This window comes from Pocillopora verrucosa, chromosome 5 (genome assembly GCF_036669915.1).
Source record: "Pocillopora verrucosa isolate sample1 chromosome 5, ASM3666991v2, whole genome shotgun sequence".
NCBI classification, from domain to species: domain Eukaryota; kingdom Metazoa; phylum Cnidaria; class Anthozoa; order Scleractinia; family Pocilloporidae; genus Pocillopora; species Pocillopora verrucosa.
In genome coordinates this window covers 20781319-20808310 of record NC_089316.1, presented here as the reverse complement: position 1 = coordinate 20808310, position 26992 = coordinate 20781319, and the positions used below count along the sequence as shown (strand labels likewise).

The window sequence follows — 26992 nt, the reverse complement described above, 5'->3', positions numbered from 1 at the left end:
AATAATCCGTTTACTTGTGAAAAATATACAAAGTCATACTATTTTAAAACGGTAGCATTGCAGATTTAAATCAACGCATTCTAGAGAAAAAAAAAACATCTTTTTACTTGTGAAATGTGTACAAAATCGCATCAATTTTAAAACGTTTAACTAGATAAAAATAAAACACTGGTAATATTGTACAGATATACACTTCAGGCAGTTAAGGTTTATTTTCCAAACTCTCCAACGCTGATATCTTTTCCTGTATAGTGCAAGCCACCTAAAAGACAAAACCAATGAGTATTTTAGGAAGAGAAATGAAGATTCCTACGACAATTGAACAAGAACACCCAGCACTAAGAGGCTGTATATCTTAATACATATGGTCTCATACCACAGGCAGCCCAGCACTAATACCAACATACGAATCATTCGGATCATTCCTTTGTTTTTAGCTTAGGGCTGTGCTCTGACAAAGTCTGTCCACATACGACTGACTTGTGTCTTCGGGTGACTTGTACAACTTTAATTTCAGGAAAGCTTTCAAAAGGAGGGTGACCAAATTCTTAGAAAAAATACCTTTATCCACACAGTGATTGAAATTAGTCAGCTTGATAGAATTAAATCATAACATTCAGCCAATATGCCACAGGAAGCTCAGGTTCAAGAGGTGAACTTTAACGAAAGACGCTGTTCAATACCGAAAATGTTACATAGCACATGACCTTTAGAGACGGCACATAGGTATATACTGAGTGGGTAAAATCTTAAAATATTATAGTCTCTAAAACATTTCCATTGGCAGCAATAGAACCACATAGTTAATACAACAGCTTTAAAGTTGACGCGGCAAACAAACCAGCAAACTACATACTGACAATAAAGATTTAAGGAACATAAAATAACCTGTAGAACTTATCAGACCAACCTGAGTTAATCATTGCCAAGTGTCGACTCACTGTTATCCACTTCACTCAGTAGCAAGTCCATGAAATCTCTTTTTTGTGATGAGGCGTGATGTAAAGAATCATGTCCGTTGATATCTGTAGCCAAAGGATTGGCTCCCCTCTCAAGGAGATACTTTACAGCCAGAAAATTACCCTACGAACAGCAATGTTTAGAGGTGTTTCACGTTGAGCTGTTCTTGACTCAATGTCCGGCAGGAGAGTCAAGATACAATCAATGGTACCAAGGTCACCCCCTGTGCGGCAAAATGTAATGCATCCCATCTACTGCTGTCAACACAGGTTACAGATGCCCCCTTGTCAAGAAACCATTTCACTGCGTCAAATTTGTCAAATGAAGCCGCTACCATTAGTGGCGTTCGACCCGCCTTGGTCCTGTAATCATCGACGAACCTTGACTCAAAGTCGAGCAGGCGAGTATGGAATAGAGATATAATACCAATGTTACCGGAATGTGCGGCCAAATGCAATATATTCAATCCTTTGCTATCAACACCGGTTACAGTTGCCCCCTTGTCAAGAAACCATTTCACTGCGTCTAATTTGCCAGATAAAACCGCTGCCATTAGTGGCGTGTAACCCTCATTGGTCTTTGACTTAATGTCCGGCAAACGAGTATGGATAAGATCAATGATATTAGTGTCTCCGCTCTTTGTGGCATGATGTAACGTGTTACATCTATTGCTATCAACACAGGTTGCAGTTGCCCCCTTCTCAAGAAACCATTCCACTGCGTCTAAGTTGCCAAATGAAACCGCTATCATTAGTGGCGTTTGACCCGCCTTGGTCTCTGAGTTAATGTTCAGTACTGAAGTGATCCTGGATAACATCAATGATACCAATGTCTCCAACCTGTGCGGCAAAATGTAACGCATTCCATCCTTTGTTGCTCGTCAGGGACGGATTCGCTCCTCTCTCAATCAGACTCTTCACCGCTTGAATGTTGACATGTTCAACAGCATTCATTAGCCGCGTCATGCCTGCTGCGTCTTTGGAGTCAACAGAAAATCCAAAAGGAAGCGTGGATTTCTTCTCAGTGACGCCACTGTCTGTTTTGGAACCAGCGACGTCAATAGAAAAATTAGGTAACGAGAAAATTTGTAACAATAATAATACTAATTATAATAATAATGACTGATAGGTACAATTGCCTGTGACTATAGAGATGCATGCACTCTGGTTGGTCAAGAACTGCGTCATATCTCGTTAAAATCACCTCCCGCGAGGAGATTGTATCATTTCAAACTTCTACTGAAACTGGCTGCTATCTCGATACGACTAATCAAAACAATTGTAACAGATTGGTAGCAACAAATGTCTTAACAGCTCGTTAACCAAAAGCCTAAAGCAAAGTCTCGATTCGATTTAATTTCAGTTGCCTTTTCACTAACTATAAGTATAAGGAAGATAATTTTTTGCCTCCTTTTGGCTTCATTGAAAAAGTCATTAGAGTGACGAGAATTTTGTAGGAAAGGGATACATGGAAAATCATTATTGGTATGTTTGATCCACCCTTTCCATCCGTTTCGAATTTCGCTACGGATGTTAATTGATCTTTATCATTTTCAAAATGAAAAGCGCGTGACGTGTGCTTTTCCCTTCTTACCTTTTAAGGGTTAAAGGCTAACGTAGTGTACCTCATGAATATGTCCCAGCACCAGTGGCTTGTTTTCGTCAACAAGACCATGTGGCCTGATGACTACATCATTGTGTAGACTGCTGACCACATGAATGCACGTTTTAAAGGAATTCGCTGCTGCACAGAGAATGACGTGTCACCCCAGGCGCCATCTTGTTTCATATATGTCAGGTAATCAGCCCATGTTTCGTGGCCATGGACAAAGTGACACAGATCTGTTCCATCAGGCTGTAAGAAGGGAATTCCAAATAGCTTTTGAAAAGGGCCAAGCACAATTCAAGGAAAACTTGACAAGAAAATTAACTTCTTTACAATGGAAAGGTCAGTAATAACATTTGAAGGCGGTGAGCAAACGGCAAAAGCTAAAACAAACATCACGTAAGTGTCGCACTGCAGGAATCTAAATGGGCAGCAGCAGTTGCGTCTCAACATGATCATGAACCCATTCGATAACAGACAAACTCGCCATAAACCTATTGCGAATAAATGTTTAGCCGTTCACAGGTACCTCACCATTCTAAAAAATGAGAATTTAAACAAACGCGACCATGCCAGTAAAGTGTCAATTAAGTCCCTCCATAGAGATCAAAGTTCTCTGTGAGCAAACTCGTGAATTGACACACGATTTTCTTGGATTATGTTCAATGTTATCTGGTTTAGGGAATTTTGTGGTTGATTGTCATATCTGGAGTACGAGCAGTAGTTCAGTGTTCGCTAATGTAGCAAAGAAACAAAGTAACGTTGGGATAAGAAGGCATTAGAATTGAAATGATCATGCTATTGCATTTGACAAGGGTGGATGATGTCATGTGTTTTAAAAATATATCATTTTTGTTTCTGGTTCAATAGAAAAGGTTGGAAGTAAATGTAGGTGAAAAGTGAAATTTACTGTCTATCATTGTAAGTATTGGAAAATCAAGGCAATACTGTGTTAATGAAAACATTAACGATTCCCTCTTTATCAAATGAGACAAACGGGAACGAGTTTTGAATGATATAACTAAGCCAAGACTGCCACCGTCATTTTGGATCTTCGCCTGAGTAGATTTTAGTCACGTGCTAGGCAACGTACTGAATCAATAACAAGATAGAATTTCATTTCAGGCCTATTTATCAATTTTGTGGTGTATAACTTTCGCATTTTAGTACGTAATATGTATTTTGAATCTTCAAATTGTCTTGAAACTTAAAAGAAAATTGTTCTTTAAAAATTCACAGAAAATCGGTAGCTACAATTGTTTGTTTAGGTGTTATTTGATTTTCGTGTTAACTTGTAATTTCGTTAGTCGCCGGCATCTTCTGTTGCTTGACACAGGAAAAACACACGATACGAAGCGTAATGATCGATTTTGTCCTCAATCTCACGCCGTAGCAGAAAAAGCTTTTGAACATCTGTAAACTCCGAGCGCTTCGCAGTAAAGGATATTTTCAATGAATCTTCGGATTGTTTTCAAGTTCAAGGATTGTAAATTATAATTTTATGAAAAACGAAGGTTGTTTTGTTATTTCAATGTGAATCCTTGCATGCCTGCCAGTCGCTGGCGCCTCTTGTTGAAACTAAAACGAAAAAAAAAAAACCATTTTAAGATTATCATTGGCTTCTTTGTCACCCCACCACTATTCTTAGCAACAAAGGTCACCATTTCATTTGTTTTTTGCTTGCCAAAAACTATCAAATGCACTCAAAAGCCTAAAATCGAAAAAAAAAGTTTACAGGAATCGACCAATCGAGCGAGGGAGCGAGCGAGCGACTGCCATTCCCCACATCGTATCTACAACTCGCTCTTGCGCATGCGCGCAATTCACGAGTTAAAAATCAAAACATTCAGTGTAAGAAGAATATCGTTTAGACTGATAGGAAGGTCTTCAATAAACGTGGTCGCCTTATTCAGAGCTGAGCTGACGGTAGCTCATTGATTCTGAATTACATAACTAAGTACAATACTCTACTAAAGAGTCCATTCGAATTATATGAGAATGTGGGCAGAGACAACGTGGACTAAGAGCTTTCGACACAATCCTATAAAGGGTTCCGGTATTAACGAGCTCTAGGAGAAGACACCTCACTGTCAAAGTGCCTCTCTTGTCGAAAAATTGTCAAGCCAACCTGAAAAAATGTTTGAAGATAGCAAGGACGAGTGACGGTTCATGTAACGGAAAGAGAAATAAGCACAGTAACCAAAACTACTGATCAACCTCTGGATCTTTTTGCTCATGAGCATAGCAGCAACTCACCAGTTTTGGGTTTTCCCTCAGGTACTGAACTAAAGACTGTCTCAACTCGCCATGTTGGATTTTGATTCCTTTAATGGTTTCTAGTTGTCCTGAGAAGGCATGGAACATGCAGTTTCCTGACGCTTGATTGTCAGAAATTCTGAAGCCCCTATCTGATACAATCGTTGTTAACTCCTCTGTCAAGGTAGTGTTGTTATTGGCCGTGCTTGCACCGAGTTGCATCCGCTGAAGATTCTGGAGGGTTCGCTCAAGCAGCCCTAGAAGCAGAAGGCTGAACGATAACATGGAAGCAAACGTGAATACATGTAAAAAGCTCTTCTTTGATCACCATTGCACTATGTTTGAGAACTAACTCATTTCTTCTCAGATTGTGCTTTGGTTGATAAGGGTCTACAGGTATTTCGGAATATATCCTTTTTCATTTGAAAGTAAAGCAGAAATACAAAAAACTGTTACAGAAATACTAAATGTATGACGAAGCTTCATCTCAATCAGCAATTACCGGTACAGGAAGGTCCTGGCTTCACCACATTTAATAACTTTAGATGCATTTCCTCCAACAAACACCCGGGCACGAATTATTTCAAGTTGTGGCTAAAAGGAAGGGCACTTATTAGTCTGGGAGCAAATGTGGTCCCGTGTGAAGTTCGTGCTGAAAGCAAGCACCTAGTGTAAAAGTGTTCATTAGGACCTACTAAACATGAAAAGTTTTGGTGCCAGCTTTGCAACTTGCTCAGACGGCTTTTAAGGGGGGTTAAATTCTGATCCATGAAATCTAGCATGGAAACGAGGCTAAAACAAATAATTCCTCGTAACTTTGTTAATAACAGACGAAAATACACCAGACTTGCTCACACGATTGGGCATGATCCTCCCTGTTGCTTTATGTTAATTAACATAGGTCACGTGACCTTACGCATGAAAGCGAGGCTGAAACACATAATTTACTATAAATTTGTCAAAAAAATCCACTCCTAAATATACAGTTATGAAAGTCTTACTGAATATCTATATACATTGTTCTGTTGTCCATTCCTATGGAATTTCCTGTTCGACTTCGTCTTCATCATACTCATCATCACTTTCAGCATACTCGTTCTGGCAATCTTCAGAGCACAGACAGAGATCAGTACAGACAAGTCCGGCTTTTTGACACTGACAACGGTTGTTAGAGCAACGGGACTTGGCGCACTTGCATCGGACAAGCTGTATAATTGCCTCTGGAGCTGGTGGAGGATTTTTCATGACTGGTACCCACTTTCCATCTTCATCTTGTCATCCATAGCCTTCTGGTGAGGGCAACACCGGGTTTGCTACATGATCGTTGTTCCAAACTGGTAGTGCGCTCTCAGTATGGCTTAATGGAGAGCAGCTTGTGTGGGCGGCAACCTCTCAGACTCAGCTTGATTTTTCTTAAAGAGGGACCATCTGAGGGCTTTGACAGTTTTGATGTCTGTCTTTGGTTGGTACATCCGACAAACCAGCTGTTCCACTCCACTTCTTGTGCCGTCATCTGGCTGTTCCCCACAACCGAGGTTAGCAAGAGCTTGCAAGATAGGAGTGCTGGTGTTATCAAACTCATCCCAACAAATGCCTTTTCCCTTTCCAGAGAAACTCCCAGCAACATCTGCTCCGGTCAACGCATGAAATGCTGGCAGCGCAGCCGTCTTAGTGGGCCCAAGGGCGTCTGCGATTGACTTTAAGTTGATAACTCTACGACTACTGCCGGTTCCAGTAACAAAGCAAGGGTTGGAGCACAAATCTGGATACCGTCGGAGAGCCAAAACAAGAACATCAGTGTCAGGAGAATATATAGATAGTTGGGTAGCACCTTGAGCAGAGGCATCCAGAGCATGTAAAATAATCTTCGTGTCGGCTTCTTCTTGTGTACTTCGTAAATGCCTGACGTCTCTGTGCGCTGCCTCACATTCCGTTCCCCATGCCACAACGACTTGTCTCCCATTGCGAAATAGGATTGTAGAAATCGCTCATAATAAAGTCATATAAGCCACACGAAATACATTATCATTGCAGCTTTTTAGCTTTTATTTTTCAATTTCATTCAAATGCTATACATACAGCATTAATATGCCTTTCAATGAGTCAACGTTATTGTCCTGGATGATGTGTTCACCTTTGGCGTGTTTTGCAATCCAGCCTCATTTCCATGTATGAGGTCACGTGACACTACAAAGTGGCACCAATCGATGCAAGATGTCTAACTGACTAAGATGAGCAAGTTTGGCATGATAAGGATTTTTTTTGACAAATTTATAGTAAATTATGTGTTTCAGCCTCGCTGACATGCATAAGGTCACGTGACCTATGTAAATTAGCATAAACCAACAGGGAGGATCATGCCCAATCATGTGAGCAAGTCTGGTGTATTTTAGTCTGTTATTAACAAAGTTATGAGGAATTATGTGTTTTAGCCTCGTTTTCACGCTGGATTTCATGGGTCAGAATTTAACCCCCCCTTAAAAGCCGTCTGAGCAAGTGGCAAAGCTGGCACCAAAACTTTCCATGTTTAGTAGGACCTAATGAACACTTTTACACTAGGTGCTTGCTTTCAGCACGAACTTCACACGGGACCTTATCTTATGACATTTGCTCCCAGACTGTATTGGAAGGAAGTCGCTAATTGGAGGAGAGGATGATTATTCGATTGGAAGGGGGGGGGGGGTTAGTGTTCTTGCTAGCTATGTTGACCTAGCTCACAAAAGTGCCACCTAAAATCAAACAATTTGAAGAGAAATTAAAGTAATGCAAGAAGGGTGTAGTGAGGGAAGAGTTGTGACGGAACTAGTAACTTTAAGGGGAAAATGAAGACCGAGTATCATTTTAATTATAGAACTGTTATCAAAAAGGGCCTTGTTCAAACACAAATTTCTTATTAATTTCGGTTTAACTGCATAATTGACAATTGAGATTAATTTGTTACACCTGTCTTAATCTATAATGTTAGAAACTTCTTACCAGAACTGATAGTAATTAACTGGAATGATGTTTTAATGTGCAGTTGAGGCTTGGTCGATATTAATTGTGTTAACTGTGTCAAGTTTCGGTTGTGATTGAAAATGCCTGTTAGCTGTCGCTTTGGTATTCAGTCAAGTATTCATCCACTTTAATTTCAGGATGCCATATTTCCTCCTATAAGTGCCTGCAAAAAGGGGGGGGGGAGGGGGGCGGCAAATTCCTGGATGGAAGGTGCTAAATGGCATGAAATTTATAAGAACAGATAAGACACCTAAGGGAACTCTTCAATCACATGGAGATAGAAATAACTGAATGGAAAAGAAACTATTCTCCTGCACTGATTCGACTGTAGGTTAAGTCCAAAAAGTTATAAAAAAAGTGGCAATAGAAACAGGTTTTCATTGTATCCCTACTGTTTTAACAAAATGAGGGTGGAGGGGGGGGGCAGTTATTCGAGAGGGTGCTTTTTTGAAATTACGGTCTAAGTGGTGAATGCTTATTTGGGGGGGGGGCACTTATTAGAACATGGGCTCTTATTCAAGGAAACACAGTAATTCTGACAGTGCAAATATTCTTTGAAGCTGAAATTGACTTAGACATGATAGTTATTGGTACCAAAGCAAACCTGTGATTACAGTCTCCTTAGGAGTGGGACTGGGAGCCAACTGTAGAATCATCTTCATAAACTTTTCACTTTCTTCCTTCCAGTGGTACCTTTTCCCATAATTCTCTCTCAGACGCACTGCAGAGGCATATCTCTCATCTGGAGATCGTTGTGATAACTCTTGAATTCTGTTTGCCCATTCCTCTGGTGAAGATGAGGGGATGACTACATCCGTCCCACCATCCACAGTCTGGAGAGCCTTGGTTATCTCACATTCCCTGGAGACCAGCACAGGCACACCAGCTAATATGGCCTCCATATGTGGCTTGTTGAGCAAATCTATGTTTGAACTTGATGTCCCTTTACAAATACATGCCGTGAGATTAGTTCTCCAAACTGTCACCATCGGTTACGCTGCCCCCGTGCGTGATATTTTTAAGAAAGGCGATACCCAAAACCTGTTAATGAACGGATTAGCAATATTTAAAAAAAAAAAAAAAAGATCTCGCCCAAACGAAGAGATTGCTTCAATGATTTTATAATTTTATAATTACCGACTTTAATTTTTTTAATGTTTTTTTCTTTCCTTCATAGAATGATTAAAGTAGAGAAAACTAAACTGGAGTGATCCAAACACACGTCGTCATCACTTTGACTAGACACTAGTAGCCTTGTGCCCAGACCTCCACGGCTAAGCGGTTTTGAGGATTAATTACGGTTAATCGGTAGGATATGGGTACGAGACTAGACGCTGAGTACGGAGAGCTGGGTGCATTGTTCTTCTCCTTTTCCTTTCCTTTTTTGTTTTTATTTCATTTTGTTTGTTTAGAAGAGGGAAATAGGGGTACCGTTTGGTGATGTGAGTTAGACACATGAAAACTCTTTTAAACGCTTCAAACATTTGGCCATCATTTGTCGTACAGATGATCGATGCTCACATTACCCAGACCGTGAGTTGTTCTGAATCTCCTTCCTTTACGATTTGCAAAACAATCTATCGTCATTAATTTTATCGATCAATGTGTGCTTGTTGCATTAAAAACTTGATTTCTTCGTTGGAAAGAGTTTTTAATTATACTGGTTTATATAACGATAAATTCCAAAATTTTCAGCTTCTCAGAAGAATTCGTAACCAGGCATTTGAATTAAGGAACAGAAAGATAAAAATAAATAAAGTTATGGAATTAAAATAACTGAAAAAAAAACCCAAAAACAAAAGACTTCCCGACCCGACCCTAGTTAGGGAGAAGTGTGCTTCTCCCCAGGCTTGCTCCTTTTTTATAACCATAATGCAAGCGAAGAAAGGAAGCCTCTTCGTGTTATGGTTTTCGGTCGGATGAACTTATTTTGGTGCTGATAATCGCTAAAATGTGAAACGAAAATTTATGGTATCACTCTTCGAGAGGTCTCCCAGCATTGCTGAGGACGTAAAATGAACAATGAAAATAGCGGAGAGGAGGAGGAGGATGGACAGATAGAATCGCCTTTGAATGATTCGATTAACAGTACTTCGAAAACCCACCAAGGTACTTTTAGGTAGTTGGCGTGATTTTCATGGAAAACTTATCGGTTATCTCGAGTAACTCACGAACTGTACAGCTGTTGCCGAAAATGCAGAAAGTCTTAAACCGCCCAACAGTAAGATATTTCGGCTTCAAATGGATAAATTTGGTTCAAGAATTCGAGAGACCGTTGAGAAATTGGTAACCATGCACTTGCATTTTGCTGATTAAACCGATCTTAAATGAGTCCCTTTCATTGAGAGATATCTTGTCGTTGTTGTTATCGCAGGTGTAAGTCGTTTTTTCTTAATTTTTAATTGTTTTTAAATGTCCTTTATTCTTTGCTTGTAGAAATCACTTGAAAAGCAAGTGTTGTCGTCTAAGGGCAGAATTAACAAGTCGGCTGCCCCGGTCGATAAGGAGAAGTTGCACGAAGAACTTCAAGACCTAGGCACTCAGTGCGAGAAAGTCATCGAAGAAAGGAAACAGTGTCATCTCGAACATAAAGGGTCAAATGATCATGTTCGGAAGAAGGTATGTTGTATTTTGCACTCGAAATCCGCGAATACCACAACGACAGTATGTTTTCTAAGCTATTTTCAGCAAGTGACATGGAGGTTGCGGGAAAAAAATTAGAGTGGTAAACCGCTATAAAACCGCTGTTTCCGATTAATTTTTATTATTGTTATTTCTCTGAATTGATCTGTGATCTTCCTTTCAATTGAAGTTTTACTGGTTTCTGTGCTTTGTTAATTTATTGATGTGATTACAATCGACCATTTTTCTGTCGATTGCCATTTATCGGATTGACGAAATATAACTCAAGCTTGTAACTAAATTGGATTTGGATCATCACAAAAAAATCTTTTTTTAGCCAGTTGACCTTATTATGTAATTTTTGGTACGATGTGTCTGGAGGAAAAATATGTTTAGTCTATAGTAACTTGGCTTCTTTCAAAGGGATGATGTTGAAATTTGGCGATGATTCATTCAACCCAAATGTACGTTTTCTTTGAGTGACAGATATTTAGCGAACTGAAATTTTTTAATTAACCCACCGTAAATTTTGTGATTTTCCCATTTTGTAAATGCAAAAAAAATAATACAGTCAAGATTTAAATGGTAATTTCTTAAATTTAACAAGTAGAAGGGAATGCAAAGTTGTATAAAAAAAATACAGGCTGCCAAGGAAAAGTTGTAGAAATGGAATTTTTCTGCTGGCAATAATTTTTTTTCAACGCATCTTCACCATGAGGTACCATGGACCTTCTCATGATTGGGTCTTTCAGGACAGAGGGAGGGAGGGTGGGGAATAATTGAATCCTTCAGGTGTTCTCATATGTATATGATTGGAAAGTAAATCCAGTAACTCCAATAAGTGATGAAGAGAGATTTTCTCCTTACAGTATCAATACCTTATCAAGCAGATAAGTGATGAGATTTAAGTAAAATATCAATTAGGGGTTGTTAGTTGATCCAATACCTAATTCTCTGAACTAACATTATAAGTATTTTATGCCAGACAGTAATGAGAATTGCAAATGAGATCTTTAGAGTGAAATAATGAAGTGTATATAGGTTAAGATGCAACATATTCTCTTAAAATATGATAATTAATGAGAATGAAAAGTAACAGACAGCAAATGTTAACAAAACAGATTTGTAATGATAATAAATAATAATAATAATAATCATAAATGTTTTATTGCTCATTAAATAAAAATTCATATCTAATGTTACAGGATAAAAAGATTAAAGGTTCAGCCAAAAATTACAATAAAAAAAAAAGAAAAAAAGATCAAACTAGATGCAATAAATCTGGCATAAAATATCATAAAAGGTTGTATCTAAAAATGAATCTATTTACAGATGTGTTCTTATAACGTTCAGTGTATATCTTAGGCCATTGGCAGCTTTTACGTCTGAGGTTGCGGGTTAAATTGTCCTTTTCTTTAACCTTTTAATTCCCAAGATGTGATTGTTTATTCTTCCCTCTAGCTTCTACACATTTCCTTTTAATTTAGCTACAAGAATTTGGTGTTAGATCAAAAGAACAACCTCTGCTTAACAAGTTTGAGTATTCTCGTTACCTGTTTGCTGGATAATGTATGAATACTATAGAGAGAAGTTACATGTTAATTATCTCTGGGAGTTAAAGGGTAAAAAAAATGTGCAAGAGATTTACATGTTTCTACAATTTTTATGACAGTCTGGTTATCAGTTGATATTTTCTCGTTTGCAACTTGCTTTAATGGTATTTTCCATTACAAAGAGGTTTTCCTTATATAAACTGCAATGTCTTACAATCAAATTAAGACTAGTTAACGTATCGTACAGTTTCCAACAGCAAGTCAGGAGAAGATGCTCATGCATTTCCCTTTTTCATTACAGTCTTAAGAGTATGTCCATGAGAGGACCAGGCAGGCCTGACACATGCCATCTCACTGATTTTTTTTCAAAGTTTCACAGTTTTTGAGGGTCACTAAGCTAATCAAGAATCCAGAGTGGTTCTGGCTTCTGGCTCATCACTGGAGTATTAGAGCTCCCACAACTGAAGTGAAGTTTGATAAGCATATTTATTTGCTATTTCTTTTATTTAGTATGATTGGGGGCTGACATATGCTGGATATCAAGCATTGTTATAGAACATCAGCTTATCTGATATTCCTCTTTATTGTCAGCAGACACTGTTCCACACAGTTGCGCACAGGTTGGAAAAACAGCAAGAAGTGAACAAAGAGAGTCTGCACCAGGTGAATGAGGCTGAATATATGCCCTAATTTGGTTCATCAATGAAAAAGAAGGTTATGAACAGTAAACATTCTCATGTAGGGACTACAATGAAGTCCAGCTCCTCAGAAAAAATCTTAATTTTCTCTTTCTTTTGTTTGTAATTGGGGATGATGTTTGCTGGCTATGATATGAGCTTACTTGATATTTCTCCACTGTCCATAGTCAATGTTCCACACATGTACAGCAGCTTAGAAATAGGAAAAACTGAGAGAATTGAACAAAGAGAGTTGATCTGCATCAGTTACGTGGATGTCCAATGCAATATTGCAGGTTAGACCCTAATTTTTTTTTTTTTTTAACAGCTTTATTGGGTACGTCTACAAGCTCAAAATGAATACATATACAAGGAAAGAGACAAAAAATGGATAGACATACGCCAAAAGGGTCAGTGCGAACGGGACATGGAGTCCCATGCGGGGCACTACCCTTAATAAAAACGAAAAAAAAAAAAAAAAAAATGAAAAATGTAAAAACTTACAGTGAAAAAGTGCTAGATAACTAAAAATCAATGACAGGGACACGACCTAACAATTGACCACGTGCACGGACTATTAACATCAAAAACTGAACGGACAAGAGAGAACATGTGTTTTGCTACAAAAGTTTGAAAGGGGGTCGGGTTAGAAAACTTGGACGGGGGTGATAAGGTACAGACGGAGTTCCAGAGTTTAACAGTTCGGTTGAAGTAGGAGGCCTGAAAGGTACTTGTTTTACATGAAGGTGTTGTGAGATTGAAGGAATTACTTCGTCTGGTGCAGCCGTGGGAAATAAAAGAAACAAAGTTAAGGATGTTTAGATCCGTGTAGTTATTCAGACATTTGTAAAGAAACACAAGGTCCTTAAGTTCACGGTCGTAGGCGAGAGGGAGCAAATTCAGCTTGATAAGCCGGTCTCGGTAGCTCATTTCCCCAATTCTGGTGCCCAGAATCCATCTTGTTGCACGTCTTTGTACTCTTTCAAGCTGACTTTTGAGACTGAATTGGGCTGGGAACCACACTTGCGTTGCATAGCACAGCTGTGACTTTACCAAAGCCAGATAGAGGGACCGCCTGACTGAAACATCGGTCAGAAAAGGGCATGTATGCTTTAGAAGCCCAAGTAGCTTGTTGGCTTTTGCGATGATGGTACGGACATGTGAATCCCATGAAAGGGAGCTAGTCACAATAACTCCGACATCCTTCTCACTTGTGACCCACTCAAGTTGTACATGATTGAGTTTGTAGCCGTAGATAGTTGGGCTTTTTTTGCGAGTTACTGAGAGGACTTTGCATTTTGTGATTAAACACGCAGCATTCCTGTATTTTGTTCCTGTTGTTTTGCTCCTGAATTTGTTTCCTTACTGAAAAATAAGCCACATGCATACTCAAGATGTAACAGAACATCTTATTAAGTTCAGCAGCTCAGGGTTACATGTATCATTTTGCATTCAAATTCTCCAAGCACAAACTGGGTGACTAAAGTAAAAGCTTAATTGATAAGAGAGTCATTTTTATATGCTTGCAATCAGTCAAAATTTTATGTGACTGTATCATAGACATTTTTTAATGAATTTTGAAGAGATGCCACAGAATACCAATTGAAAGCAAATTTAAAAATGGTTTTACAGAAGATAACTTTTAATGTTGATGATGATTGCACATTGGAACTTTTGAGCTAATTGCATTCATATCTGTATATGCTTGATGCAATTAACTTACAGAGAGGTAATTACTAATATATTCTCTTAACCCTTTACACCCTAACATCAGTATGCATATTCTCCATACTGTTCTCCATAAATTTTCAAAGAGGCTGACAAGGAGAATTTGTGTAACAGTCAAGAGCTGCTTTAGTTGGTGATCATCTCCTCTATTCTCCTAACTCTTAAATTTGGTATGGCATGATATAGTAAGGAGAAATTAGATGCAAGTCAGTCTTAGGGGCTCAAGGGTAAACTGTGTGTAGGCAAAGCTCCACACAGCTGTCTAGACTGTGTTTTGTTTTATTTTCACAATTTTATTGCTGCTTAATATCAAACAGGTAATTACAAAATAAATGTAGAAGTAAACAAATAGAAGACAATATGAAAACAATAATATATTATATAGAAAATCAATACTTATTAATGAACTTGAGTTGAGAAACAGAGAGCTGGAACAAACAAGAAGAGTGCATACTCAGTGAATAAGCTTTACATTACATGATAAAAATATCTGAGCCAAACAGCTTATTGTAACTGTCAGTTAGACTGGCTTGTATCAAACAGATCAATAAATTAATAAGGTCCAGCAAAAAATAGTTGTTAACCCTTTCACTCCCAAGATCTCATTAGTACTTCTCCTTACTGTCTGCCATATAGTTTTTGTGATGTTAGTTTGGAGAATTTGGAGTTGGATCAAATAATGATTCTCTAATTAATATTTTCTTTATTCGCATCACTTGTCTGCTTGATATTGTATTGATATTGTAAGGAGAAATTCTGTCTTGGTCACTCATAGGAGTTAAAGGGTTTAAAAGATAATAAAAAGTAAGTAAATTTATTTCTAAACTTTTTTTTCACAATGTTAGAGGATTATAATTAGCATCTTAGGTTATTTAGAATAATCAGCTATGGTGAAGCAAAGACCTTCATGTAATTGCTGACTGAGATAAAGCTTATAAATTTAGTAAGTATAGAATTTGTGTAACTGTTTCTGCTTTACTTACAACTTACAGGAAAATATATGGAAACAATACCTGTAGAACTTTATCATCCCAACACTTATTAATCAAAGCACTATTTGACTAAACTCCAAAAAGAGATTTTATGAGTGTGTATAGATAAACCTTGAAGCAATAAAGAAGGAAGTGAGTCAGTTCTCAAACATAGAACAACATGTTGATCAAAAGTAGCTGTTTACATCTATTTATGGCTTATAGGTAAGTTGATTGGCAACTAGATCAAACATCGAATGTTTGAGCATATAAAATTTTCTCCCTTTTTTTCACGCAACAATCAAGTCCCACACTTCACTGAAGCTGATACTGGAGGCAAAATATGCTTTCTTTTACTTTGCTATGCATTAAACATGTTAAACATTTGAGTCCTGCCTGTGGGTGGTTCATTTATTGAATGCGGTTATTGGTTTATTTCTAATTATTATTTTCTTATTCGTCAGATTCAGAAGGTATACCGTATGCCTATCAGTAATTAAGTGTGCAATTCAACCAAAATGTGATGGGAAGGGGGAGAGAAGGTGGTTTTAAAGAACATAGAATAGCTGAAGGGGAGGGACTGGGACTGATCAGTGATATTATACTATTTTACTTTTGTTTTTGTAACATCTATACTCTGGTGCTTTGCCTTAATCCCCCTAAAACTGAAAGTTGATCAACAAGTGATTTCTCATATCATCTTCATTTACAGCCTCTTTTTTCAATAAGAAGTGTTGATATTATTGGCATTTTACTTTTCTCGTTGTTCATGTTTGACTTGATTATTTGATTACTAATCACCGACTGGAAGCGACTGTTGAATGTAAGCGCAGAGTGACACAGATCAGAAATGGATGATGACGTTTAATCAATAGGAATAGGTTTAATACAGTACGTGAATGGTTTTATTGTAATTTCGAAGAAAGCATCCTTGTGAGTTTAGAGGAAAAACCTCATGAAATCCAGTGAGGAGAATGTATTCTCAACAAAAAAAAACAAAAAAAAACGTGAATCTTCAAGAGTTGTTTGTTTGTGTCTAGCGAACGGGAAGTTCGTAACTAATTAGATTTTTTTAGCGAGCAGAAGCCGAGATATTCCCAACGGGGACAAGAATTTGTTTTAGGACCGAAATAGAAGTAAAGCAATTTGCAAGGGAAAGATCACAACTTATCTGTAGACTCTCATAATTTCTACATTTTTGTTTTTTGTTTTTTACTCACACGTTTGGCGAGGATTGTCCAATATCACGGATCGTAACGAGTTGTAAAAGAGACTCGTCGATCCGTACGGATAGTGTAATGATCTGTAATGTTTTCACGAGTCGTAAGCTCCTAACGCGCGAGTCGTCTGTTGTATTCACGAGTCGTAAGGTCGTGGTGTCGATCCATAAATTTTATTAAGGAGACTTTTTTTACCACTTGAGAGTCTTTCAGGCCATGGTGGATTTTGTCGTTTCGTACGATCCCTTGGGATCGTGTGAAAAATTCACGAATCGTGTGACCCGTACGAATCGCCTAATGTATTCTCGGGTCGTGTTGTCCATCCGTGAATCTTATTAGGGATACTTGGATTTTGTCTGCTAGCCTGGTGATGTGTCGTGCACTTCGTGTGTTGCTCTTTGGTAGAACTAGTTACACCCTTGTTGTTTGCATATGCACTAAGCAAGTGATCTGCTCGTATTGTACAGATCACGCGTGCATTTTAATCCACGCGTCGACACACTTGGTCATGGCCAGAGAGACTCTAAGTCTCTCTTATGAAATTTACAGATCGACCGGAAAACTTGACTTCTCGTGAATACAATAGCAAATCTCCTTGTTGCCTAATATTTCTCCTAAAGTAAAATTTACGAGTTCCATAATAAATCTTGTGTCTACATCGTTCTTGTATTATGTTGCCTTAATTCCTTTTAAAATTTTACGATTTTAGGCGCCACCTTTGTGAGCGAGGACAACAAGGCATTGAATCAGTTATACTCTGCTGAAAGAGACAGCGACGTCACCAAGATGAAGTCCACGCTTCCTTTTGGATTGTCTATAGACTCCAGAGACGGAACAGGCAGAAAGCAGCGAATGAAAGTTGTGTTGGATGGCATCGTTCAAGCGCTCAACTCTAGAATGAAAAAACATTTCAGCAGCCTCCCCCAACTTCCTTTGCTAATTGCACGATTAAATAGAGCCCACCCTTGAATCCAATCCACCTCCTAAGAGTCATTTTATCCACACCCAAAGTCAGCTGTTTTGCTTTTACCTACCCATCTCTCACTCTGGCAAGACATGTTATCTAAACTAAGGAAGACAACTTTGTTTTGATAGTCATTGCAGAAGGCTTTATTTTATTTACCATTTGAAATTTGTTAATATGCATAGGTAACTACATCATACTTGTAATGTGCATTTCAAGCCAACAATGCTCGGTAATCCAAAAGCACATAAATGTCACGCTCTATCGTTGCATAACGCAATGCCTATTAAAATGATGTATTGAGTAACTGTCTCACTTGTAACAAGTTTGTCTGATTATGATCGTTCTCTGTGTATTCATGGATTATAAAGACACTATCAAAATAATAACATGCTATTAAAACTGACTTGTTATTTACTTGTGCATTGTTATTTAACCCTTTGACTTCCATTGGTGACCAAAACAGAATTTCTCCTTACAATGTTAATACAATATCAAGTAGACAAGTGAAGAGAAGTAAGAAAATGTCAAGTGGGGTATTATAAGTTGATCTGATCTAGACAGTAAGGAAAATTACTATTAAGATCTTGGGAGGGAAATAGTTAAAAGCTGCTAAAATGCTTTTGTTTGTGCTTGAATTTAAGCATGAATGGATCAGTTAGTTTGTATCTTTAATACGACTGACGTTGGTTGAAACTAAAGAAAATAACAAACGGTTTCACCAGTTACACAATATACAACCTAAAAAAAATAACGAACAACAAGACTATAAAAATACTTACATTGTTACGGCCACAGAAACATTACTCAACTACTCTTGGCGAAAAAAAGAGGAACGGTTATATTACATGATACATTATGCAGGCAGCACAGAGCGACAGAAGGCGGCAACGAAATGACAAGAAAAGCGCTAATGAAAAATTAAGTATAATTACAGAGTGAAAAGACTTAAATGGACTTACGTAAAGAGAAAAAGAGAAGAAAAGAAAAACCAACAAGTTGAAAAAAAATGTCGCACTTAGAATTTACACAGTTTCTGCAGGTTTTCAAAAAATGTTTGGCTGTTCCTCATTTCAGATCATGCTGATTTATAATCATAGTTTCATACAGAATTTAGATCACTGCTTAATAGCATATCGAGCGACCCAGTTCCAAAGTGCTTTCTATTCCCCCGGCAACTGGACCAAAAAAACCTATCTTCAAAGTCTGAACTCAATAAACTCATAAAAAATTGCACTTTCAATAGTACACGTCTTGTACTAGTACTGTCTGATTATTCTGCAGCTCCAAGATCTTTGTTGTAAATCCAAGCTTACGAGATGCGCGATTGAAATCTGCGCAATGCGTCACAGATGGGCACTTTTCAGACATCGAGGCTACAGGACGCATTCATTACTTCAAGGCACTTTCATGGTGTTCTGTCATATGTGACATGTGTGACATTACTGTGTTATTTCCTGTTAGTAATAGAGGCTGCATTTATTTGCGCCGTGCTGCTGACATCTAGTGCATATTTAGTCATGGGTAAGTCCTTCAGACGTTTATGCAGTTTTTGTGGTCATAGTGTTGGAATTTTTCGCGGTGTTATTTCACCGCTGTTAAAGTATAAAAAATTTAAAGCCTAAGAACACATAATCTTATTCAATTTGCTGTAGATTTACTCTAAGGATGAGCATAAACTTGGTGTTATACCATTTGTACTGGGTTGCAATTGGCATCGTAATTAATCCAACTTGGGGCTTGTGTATTTTATTAGTCATTGCCTTGTCCATTGTTGCCTTATTCGTTGCCATCCACAATACGTATAATATAGATCATTGTGAGAATCTTATTTTACATCAGCATCTTGGCATATGTTCAGCTGGCTTTCTTGTTCTCTGATTTGGTATTACTGGCCTAGTATTAGCTCGCAAGTCATTTTGTGGCCGACAAACTGCTGATGATCTTCTAAAAACTGCGTCATTGTCTGTTATTGATGTAGTGTCATGGCTGTACTTTAAATCCCGCAAACCTCCCTCTGACAGTGTAGAGAGGCTATGAAGGAAGCAACAGCCGTAGCTACGGCTTTGGTCGAGAAGGTAATCGTACTTCGGGCTGGTGTGACTAGAATGCATGGATTCTGAAATTGTTGCAACATATGTAGCTGTATCCGCTACAGTTGGTGCAGCTGTGGCGGCGGTTGAATCGGTGGCTATTGCTTTGGCAGTTAATTGCAATAATGGGGCTGTGCTTGGGGGAAATACAACTGCTGGTCTTATTTCTGATGAAAGAGGGTAGAAAACATTTCCGTTGAACTTTAACATACAAGCTACAGCGCTTCTTATTTAAGAGCCGAAGCGTTGCTTCCAGCATTCCATGAAACATCGGGGCGGGTTTGTCACCTACCCCTTCCTTCCCCCCCCCCCCCCCGCCACTTTTTTTTCCCTTATCTATAATTTACTCTCATTGCAAAAATTCCTCTCTCTTTCCATATTTTCTCTGCTTGAAATAAAAACGCGTTAACGGCTAAACAATTTACGTGGGAATACCTAGCGCTTGTCCGCGCAATATACGTTTCACCACATAAACCAAATAATAATGCAGTTAAGAAAAGTTTATTTTGCCACTGAAGCTTTTAATGTTCTTAGGAGCATGTCAATGACACGTAAATTTTATTTGATTGAAGTTTCCTTGCTCTAGATTATATCAATCCTTACCTCTGGTCGTATAATTACATTGATGTAATGAATATGTATTGAACACACAACCTAAATATCGGTTAGACCTCTTAGAAATAAAAGAAGAAAGAAAAAATCCTTCTACATTCTGGTCCAGCATACAGTACAACCAACGCCTACATCTTAGGCAACTTTAGTCATTCCTCCACGTCGGCAGCGGCCACGAAAGCGTCAGTTTCAACTTCCAAAGAAGCCTCGCGACAACAGCCAGTTGATCGTCGACGGACAAAGAGTTCGCTAAAAGTGTAACAACTCACACCAGTAGATGGCTCTGGTCAGCTTGGTTTTACTTAAAATACACTTTATTAGATGCATTAACAATACGAGCGGATATTTTGAGAAATGCTTAGTTACGTGAAAGAGGAAAATACGAGCAATGAGCAAAATATCCGCTCGTATAAAGCTTTCTGTCGTAAAATTACGTGTACTTGACGATGCAACCTTGCAAAAAAGTACACTGCTACGTCTATACAATTTTTGACAACGATAACACTTTATAAGTGTACGTGCTCGATCATAGGAAGCAAGCCGTCAGTAGTCAGTTTTCTAAATTGCCAGGGCTAATTTTGAAATGAAAAATTAACGTAGCGTTTTTGCAAGTTATTTGCATTCCTTTGCCTGAATAGTGTTTGAGTGAAGGGAGCAAGTTCCTAAAGAGATTGTGGTGCTGCGTCGGTGGAAGAGTATAACAGGGTAATTTAGTATTATCAACAGAATTGATAACATAAATTGGCCACCGTGAAGAATTTCAAAGCTGACGTTTCGAGCGCCAGCTCTTTGTCATTTGCTCTGACGAAGGGCTAACGCTCGAAACTTTAGCTGTTTACGGTGGCCAGTTTACATTGTCAACTCAATTGATAAAACTAAATTACTTAGTTTTTGAGTGGCCTAGTTAGATATGCAAAGTCAAGTATGTTGAAGTAGTTTACAAACAGAATAACGATCTTCTCTACTTCAGTGGTTTGCTAAATTTTGCCAAAACTGAAGCTAACACAATCGTCAAAGGCTCACTTAATGCGAACATGGGGAGAGGACTGGGAAGCGTTAACCACTGTACCCTTCTTGAACGCAATTCTTCAATCCTTCGAATGTTTTTTCTTTTTTTGTTTGGGACCGCTTATTATTTACGACCTGGGAGAGGGTGAGGTCGAAGGATTTTGTTTGAGTCAGAATAAAGTTTACCTGATTTCCCCTCCCTCCTGCTCTGTAGTATTCTAATGATCCCCCTCATTGGCAGACACCCACTTCCCCTCTATACCACTTTATAGCGAAAACTGATCCAACCTCCCCTCCCCCTAAAGAACGAAAAATTCCCCCTCTGAAAATAAGAGGCCCCCTTCCCCGTAGACGATATATAAATTCTGCTCCCTTCACCTTTCCCCTTTCTCCATATTTTATCCAAACAGGGATATTTTTTACTACTTTCCCAGACGCTAGAAATATCAAAGTCGTTCCCATTGACAAACAACACTTTCTTTCGTTCGGTGATATAAAAATTTATTGACTAATGTTATAACCTCGCTTACAAAGGTTAACTAAAAATTTGTTACGATTGGAGTTGCAATTTGAAGTCTTTTTAAAAATTACGAGTGCTTACTCATTTCAAATTGCTTAAGAAAAATCATGTCACTTCTAATTCATTTATAAATGATCTATAATTTTCGAGATAGCTTCACCTCATAACGCAAAAACAAAGAGGGTTAAAACACGTACAAAATGATTCATCCAAACCTTGCAAACGTCATTGTGCGTTAGGTCAAATTAACGTGTTTTAGTAAAAGGGGAAATTTTTCGACGTGCCTTTCTTTTTTAAGCGATTAAAAAGTTCGTTATCGTTTTTTCACTGAATTAACGATGTTCTGCACTGCATTAGCTCTCTTCTGCATTGGTGTTGACTGAAAACTGTACTGCAACCAATCAGAATGCAGAAATTTCTTCATGTATTCTATTAACAAATTTCCTCGAAAAATGAGATATTCTGTACATCGTGTGAAATGTAAAAGCTATTTACTATTATATAAAATAGTATTTAAAACCTCGACTTTAGCTCGCTACAGATGTTATCAAAACGCATTCTTAGCTTGGGACATAAACTTGTTCATCAACCTGTTCAACGTTCATATTTCTAACTTTTGCATAAAACTTCACAGCTATAATATTACATTTACGTGTTTTTTAAAACAAAAATGTTATATGTTGAAAGAAAACCCATTTACTTCTGAAAAATATACACAGTCAAATTAATTTCAAAACGTCTTAAAATAAGGAAAAAATAAAGAGGCCGGTAACATTGCAGAAATCTTTACTTCTGTCTTCGAAATTAATGCCTTCTAGTAAAAAAACAACCTCGTAGTTGTGAAATATATATTACATCATATCAATTTTAAAAACGTTTAACTACATAGAAATAAAATCACCGACAATATTGTACAGACATACACTTCAGGCTGATATTAGAGTGTGTTCATTTTCAAAAATCTCCAACACTGACAGTTTTTCCTGTATAGTAGAAGCCACACGAGAACATCAAATATTGACAACACCACGCAATCTGCAATCTAAGAGACAAAAACAATCAGTATTTTAGGAAGAGAAATGAAGATTCCTACGACATTTGAGCAAGAACACGCTGCACTAAGAGGCTGTATATCTTGGTATATCGTCTCATGTAGCCCAGCAATAACACCGCAACATAGGATTCATTCGGATCATTCATATTTTTTAAGCTTATGGCTATGCTCTGACAGAGCCTGTCCACATGCCACTGACTTTTGTCTTCAGGTAAATTTATGTATAACTTTGATTTCATGAAAGCTTTCAAAAGCTGGATAACCAAATTCTGAGAAAAATGCCTGTATGCACACAGTGTTGAAATAAACTAGCCTAATAGAACTAAAACATTACGCCCAGCCAACACGCCACAGGAAGCCCAGACTCAAGTGCAACTTTAACGACATAAGTCCAGCAGGTGAGTAAGGACAAGATCAATGGTATCAGGGTCACTGCCCTGTGCGGCAAAATGTAATATATTCCATCCATTACTCTTAACAGAAGTTACAGTTGCCCCCTTCTCAAGAAACCATTTCACTCCATGTAATTTGCCAGCCAAAGCCGCCACCATTAGTGGCGTGTGACCCTCGCCTGTTTTTGACTCAATGTTGGGCAGGTGAGTATGGATTAGAGATATAATATCAGTGTCTCCGCCCTGTGCGGCACAATGTAACGTGTTCCATCCTCTGTTGCTTTCACAGGCTACACTTGCCCCCTTCTCAAGAAACCATTTCACTGCATGTAATTTGCCAGTGAAAGCCGCCACCATTAGTGGCGTGTGACCCTCGCCTGTTTTTGACTCAATGTTGGGCAGGTGAGTATGGATTAGAGATATAATATCAGTGTCTCTGCCGTGTGCGGCACAATGTAACGTGTTCCATCCTCTGTTGCATTCACAGGCTACAGTTGCCCCCTTCTCAAGAAACCATTTCACTGCATGTAATTTGCCAGTGAAAGCCGCTATACTAGTAGTATACCACGTATACTACTATATTTACTATATTGGTGCTAAGTAGAAGTGAGGGAATATTTTGCCTCCTTTCAGCTTCATTGACAAATTCAGAAGAGTGAGAAGTGTTGTGAAGGAAAGAGTTAGGTAAGCACAAACATATTGATATTTTTTACTCCAATTGCTAAATGACCCACAAGCCAACATGAATACTGCAAGGAAATTAAGCTTTTTTTTGATTACCAATTAAATAATTTTTTGTTTGAGAACTAACTTACTTCCTTCTTCATTGCTTCAAGACTATCTACACACTCAAACTCTTTCTGGAGTTTACTCCAATAGTGCTTTGATTAATAAGTGTTGGGATAATAAAGTTCTACAGGTATTTCCATACATTTCGTATAAGTTGAAAGTAAGGCAGGAATAGTTACAGAAGTTCTACATACATTAAGTAGCTTCATCCCAATCAGCAATTACACAAACGTCTTTTTTTCACCAATTTAATAGCTTTAGATACTGCATTTCCTTGAATAAGTGCCCAGGTGCGAGTTATTTAAAGTTTTGGTAAGAAAGGAGGGGCACTTAGTGGAAGAAAGTTGATTAATCCAAGAGGGTGTTTAGTAAGAAACTATAAACTGTACTGATTTAGCAATAGTTGAAGCTTAAAAGTTATCAATAAAGTGGGAAAAGAATCAGATTTTCCTTTTATTTGGGAAAGTGGGAGGGAAGCTGAGGGTGATAATTCTAGGGGGGAGCTTCTTTGATAAAAGGGCCTCGGGGGAGGGCACTTCTTTGAGTGTGGGCACGTATATGAGGATATACAGTAATTTTTCATAGCGTTATACTGTAAGATGCTGATAATCCTATTGTTGCAGCAATGAAAAGCTGATTTACCAGATTTTTTTTTATTCTTTTAGGACATTTTCTGTGGCATACTTGCTGTTTAGTTGAAGAAAATTAAAAAACCTAAGGAAATTATTAATTAACGTTTCCGCTCTAGTTTCTGGAGACGTGAGTTTGGGCAAAATTTACTTGCTAGCGACTATGAAATATACATGGTGTGCCTACTTGTCGCCACCGTTTACAGGCATAAATTACTACAAATTGTAACAAAATCTAACATAACACTCTTACCTTGTTTATTTATGATTTTATTAGCTGTTTCGATGATCAAGTTATGCTCTACCACATTTTAGCCAGATTTAATTTGCATTTTATAAATCTTCTCCACATTATTATATTAATTGCATGACAACCATGACACATATAAATTCAAAGATGATCAACCTCCGAATTACTGAGAGATGGGTTTTTTTCCCTCTTTGCATATCTATAAAATCCTTCCAAGAATTACTGTACTCAGAAAATGAAAATTTCCAGATCCATCAATGATTCCTTTGCCCGCGGAAGTCAAAGAATGTGAGCAAAAGTCAATTCGATCGACAAGCTACATACTGATTTAGCTAATTGATCTGTTGTATAAGCGTCTCATCTTATATGCTAACAAGGAGATTTGCTGTTCATTTAAATCGTTCGCTGGTGGGACTTTTGGGTATAGTTATCGAGAAGACCGACGTTGTATATCCCAGGTCGTTCCCTTGCGTAGTTGTAAAATAGACATTTCAAGTTACTTGCGGAGATCCAGGAACTGAAGTTGATCTTATTTTGTCGCGAGCCGGCATCTTCGAGACGCCAAAAGATATCGATGATTTTATAATTTGCCCCAATCATAGATCAAATCTCGGTACCGGTGTTGGGTGGACTCGTGGTTCCATCAGTAGATGTAGAGTGCCCAAAGAAGTGGACGGCCATGGTAAAGGTAGGGTCAAGTCGATTCCAAAAGCCTATTGGGAAATTGGTAAGCGTGTACTACAGATAGTACACAAGACGTCTGGAAAATTCTTATAACCTGGCTACTTACCACCTTGTGCAAAATTACGCGTCCCGTCAGACTAAGGTCTCGATTGGGAATTGGTCAATAGGCCACCAAAAATCCAGACAGAGGCGAATTTTTCTATACTAATCTCTGAACACTTTGTAGGCTTCGTAAGACGCGTAATTAAGGACACAGTGGCAAAGGGCCCTTCCGCACTAGCTACAAGACGCTGACAAAACTTTTTTCTCTTCACCGAAAATCACATCAAAATTTGTCCTTGCTAAATTTCAAGTGTGCTGCACGTATCAGCACCCCCCGGGAGCCCCTATACATAAGAGGGCGAGGATGCACGCCGGGAACTTCGAAAACGACCCCTATAACATCATAAAAGGTACCTGAGTCTTATCCATGTGGGAGTGGCAACAACTGATGTCTACCCCTAAAAAGTACCAATTTAAATACAAAAAATTGAAAAATCCCAAAAATAAGAACTCCTTTATCGATGTGCTCCAGAGGCTAAAGTCAGATTATTAAAAAATCGTCCTAGTAATGCATAATGCCTATTTCAGGTATTTTATTGAGCGAAAAACACCCTAAAAGGTACCAGATAGGTCTCTGGTAGTCCACTAAAGTTTGAGACATCGTCAAAGGTACCAGATCACTGATTTTGACCCCTGAAAGGTACAAGCATCCTCACCCGTTTTCGATCGAAATTATCACTTGAAATTCGCTTGGTAATATATAAAAAAAAACAACGCGAGTAATACATATATATCCAATTCTTTCACCACGTAAAAAGTTGTAGGGCCTGATAGCATCTTAGGGACGGACCATTAGATTTTTGATTGGGGGGGGGGGGGGGTGGGGTGTTGGGGCGTTGAGCAATAACCCCCGAAAAAATCGAGCACAGCCTTAATGGAAGGAAACACCTCGTGAAATTGGCAAAAGACCCCCTCCCCACTCCTGCATTAGAAATCTAATTTTCCGTCCTTGGGGCATCCTCGAAGACTCAGGGGGTGTGAGTCGATTTCAAGTCAGGGCGGAAGAGCTCCTGGGGACATTGTCTTACAAGACTAGTTCCAAACGGTCGCAGTCGTTCTGGTATCTGATTGGTGCCAGAAAATCTTTGTGTTTTTCAGCCCAATCAGAGTGAAGTATGCTTTAGAGTCCTTTCGTGTGTTTTAATACGGAGATGTACAAGAAGCTCAGTAGCTCGCCTTCTTTGTTTGGGCTGTGCGACGAAGCTTTGCTCGAGGTGAAAAGGTTCTGTCTCAGCACACAATGTAAGAGGAATCGATCAGATTGTCGGCAAAAATCTTACCAGAAATTATACTAAATACTTCCGTA

The 26992-nt window shown here is 38.4% G+C and overlaps 2 protein-coding genes and 2 pseudogenes across 6 annotated transcripts; 1 reads left to right on the top strand and 3 right to left on the bottom strand.

The window, feature by feature from the left end:
• Nucleotides 1-209: 209 nt before the first annotated feature.
• On the bottom strand, nt 210-26287 carry LOC136280786 (putative ankyrin repeat protein RF_0381; annotated as a pseudogene).
• On the bottom strand, nt 2513-5106 carry LOC136281106 (OTU domain-containing protein DDB_G0284757-like). The gene is given in 3 exon segments (XM_066167313.1): nt 2513-2724; nt 2727-2814; nt 4822-5106. Coding segments are annotated over 3 exon segments (585 nt in total).
• Nucleotides 5857-8807, bottom strand: LOC136281105 (uncharacterized; annotated as a pseudogene).
• Nucleotides 9721-17826, top strand: LOC136280979 (uncharacterized). 5 transcript variants are annotated; one of them, XR_010717504.1, is made up of 5 exons: nt 9721-9927; nt 10255-10437; nt 12588-12656; nt 12859-12966; nt 17299-17826. XR_010717504.1 is itself a non-coding variant. In XM_066167020.1 (4 exons), the coding sequence occupies exons 1-4, from the start codon at nt 9892-9894 to the stop codon at nt 13125-13127; spliced, it is 417 nt and encodes a 138-aa protein (XP_066023117.1). In that variant the 5' UTR covers nt 9721-9891; the 3' UTR covers nt 13128-15859. The 5 variants fall into 5 exon arrangements, 3 of the variants coding, with proteins under 3 accessions (XP_066023117.1, XP_066023116.1, XP_066023118.1); XR_010717503.1 differs by having other exon boundaries at nt 12585-12656; XM_066167020.1 differs by lacking the exons at nt 12859-12966; nt 17299-17826 and adding an exon at nt 12999-15859.
• Nucleotides 26288-26992: the final 705 nt, after the last annotated feature.

Excerpts from the sequence above, each read along its gene's own strand:
- LOC136280979 (XM_066167019.1), top strand. The coding sequence starts at position 9,892 with ATGATTCGATTAACAGTACTTCGAAAACCCACCAAG. Across the intron at positions 9,928-10,254 it reads TACTTCGAAAACCCACCAAG|AAATCACTTGAAAAGCAAGT; the intron begins GTACTTTTAGGT and ends CTTTGCTTGTAG. Across the intron at positions 10,438-12,584 it reads ATGATCATGTTCGGAAGAAG|CAGACACTGTTCCACACAGT; the intron begins GTATGTTGTATT and ends CTTTATTGTCAG.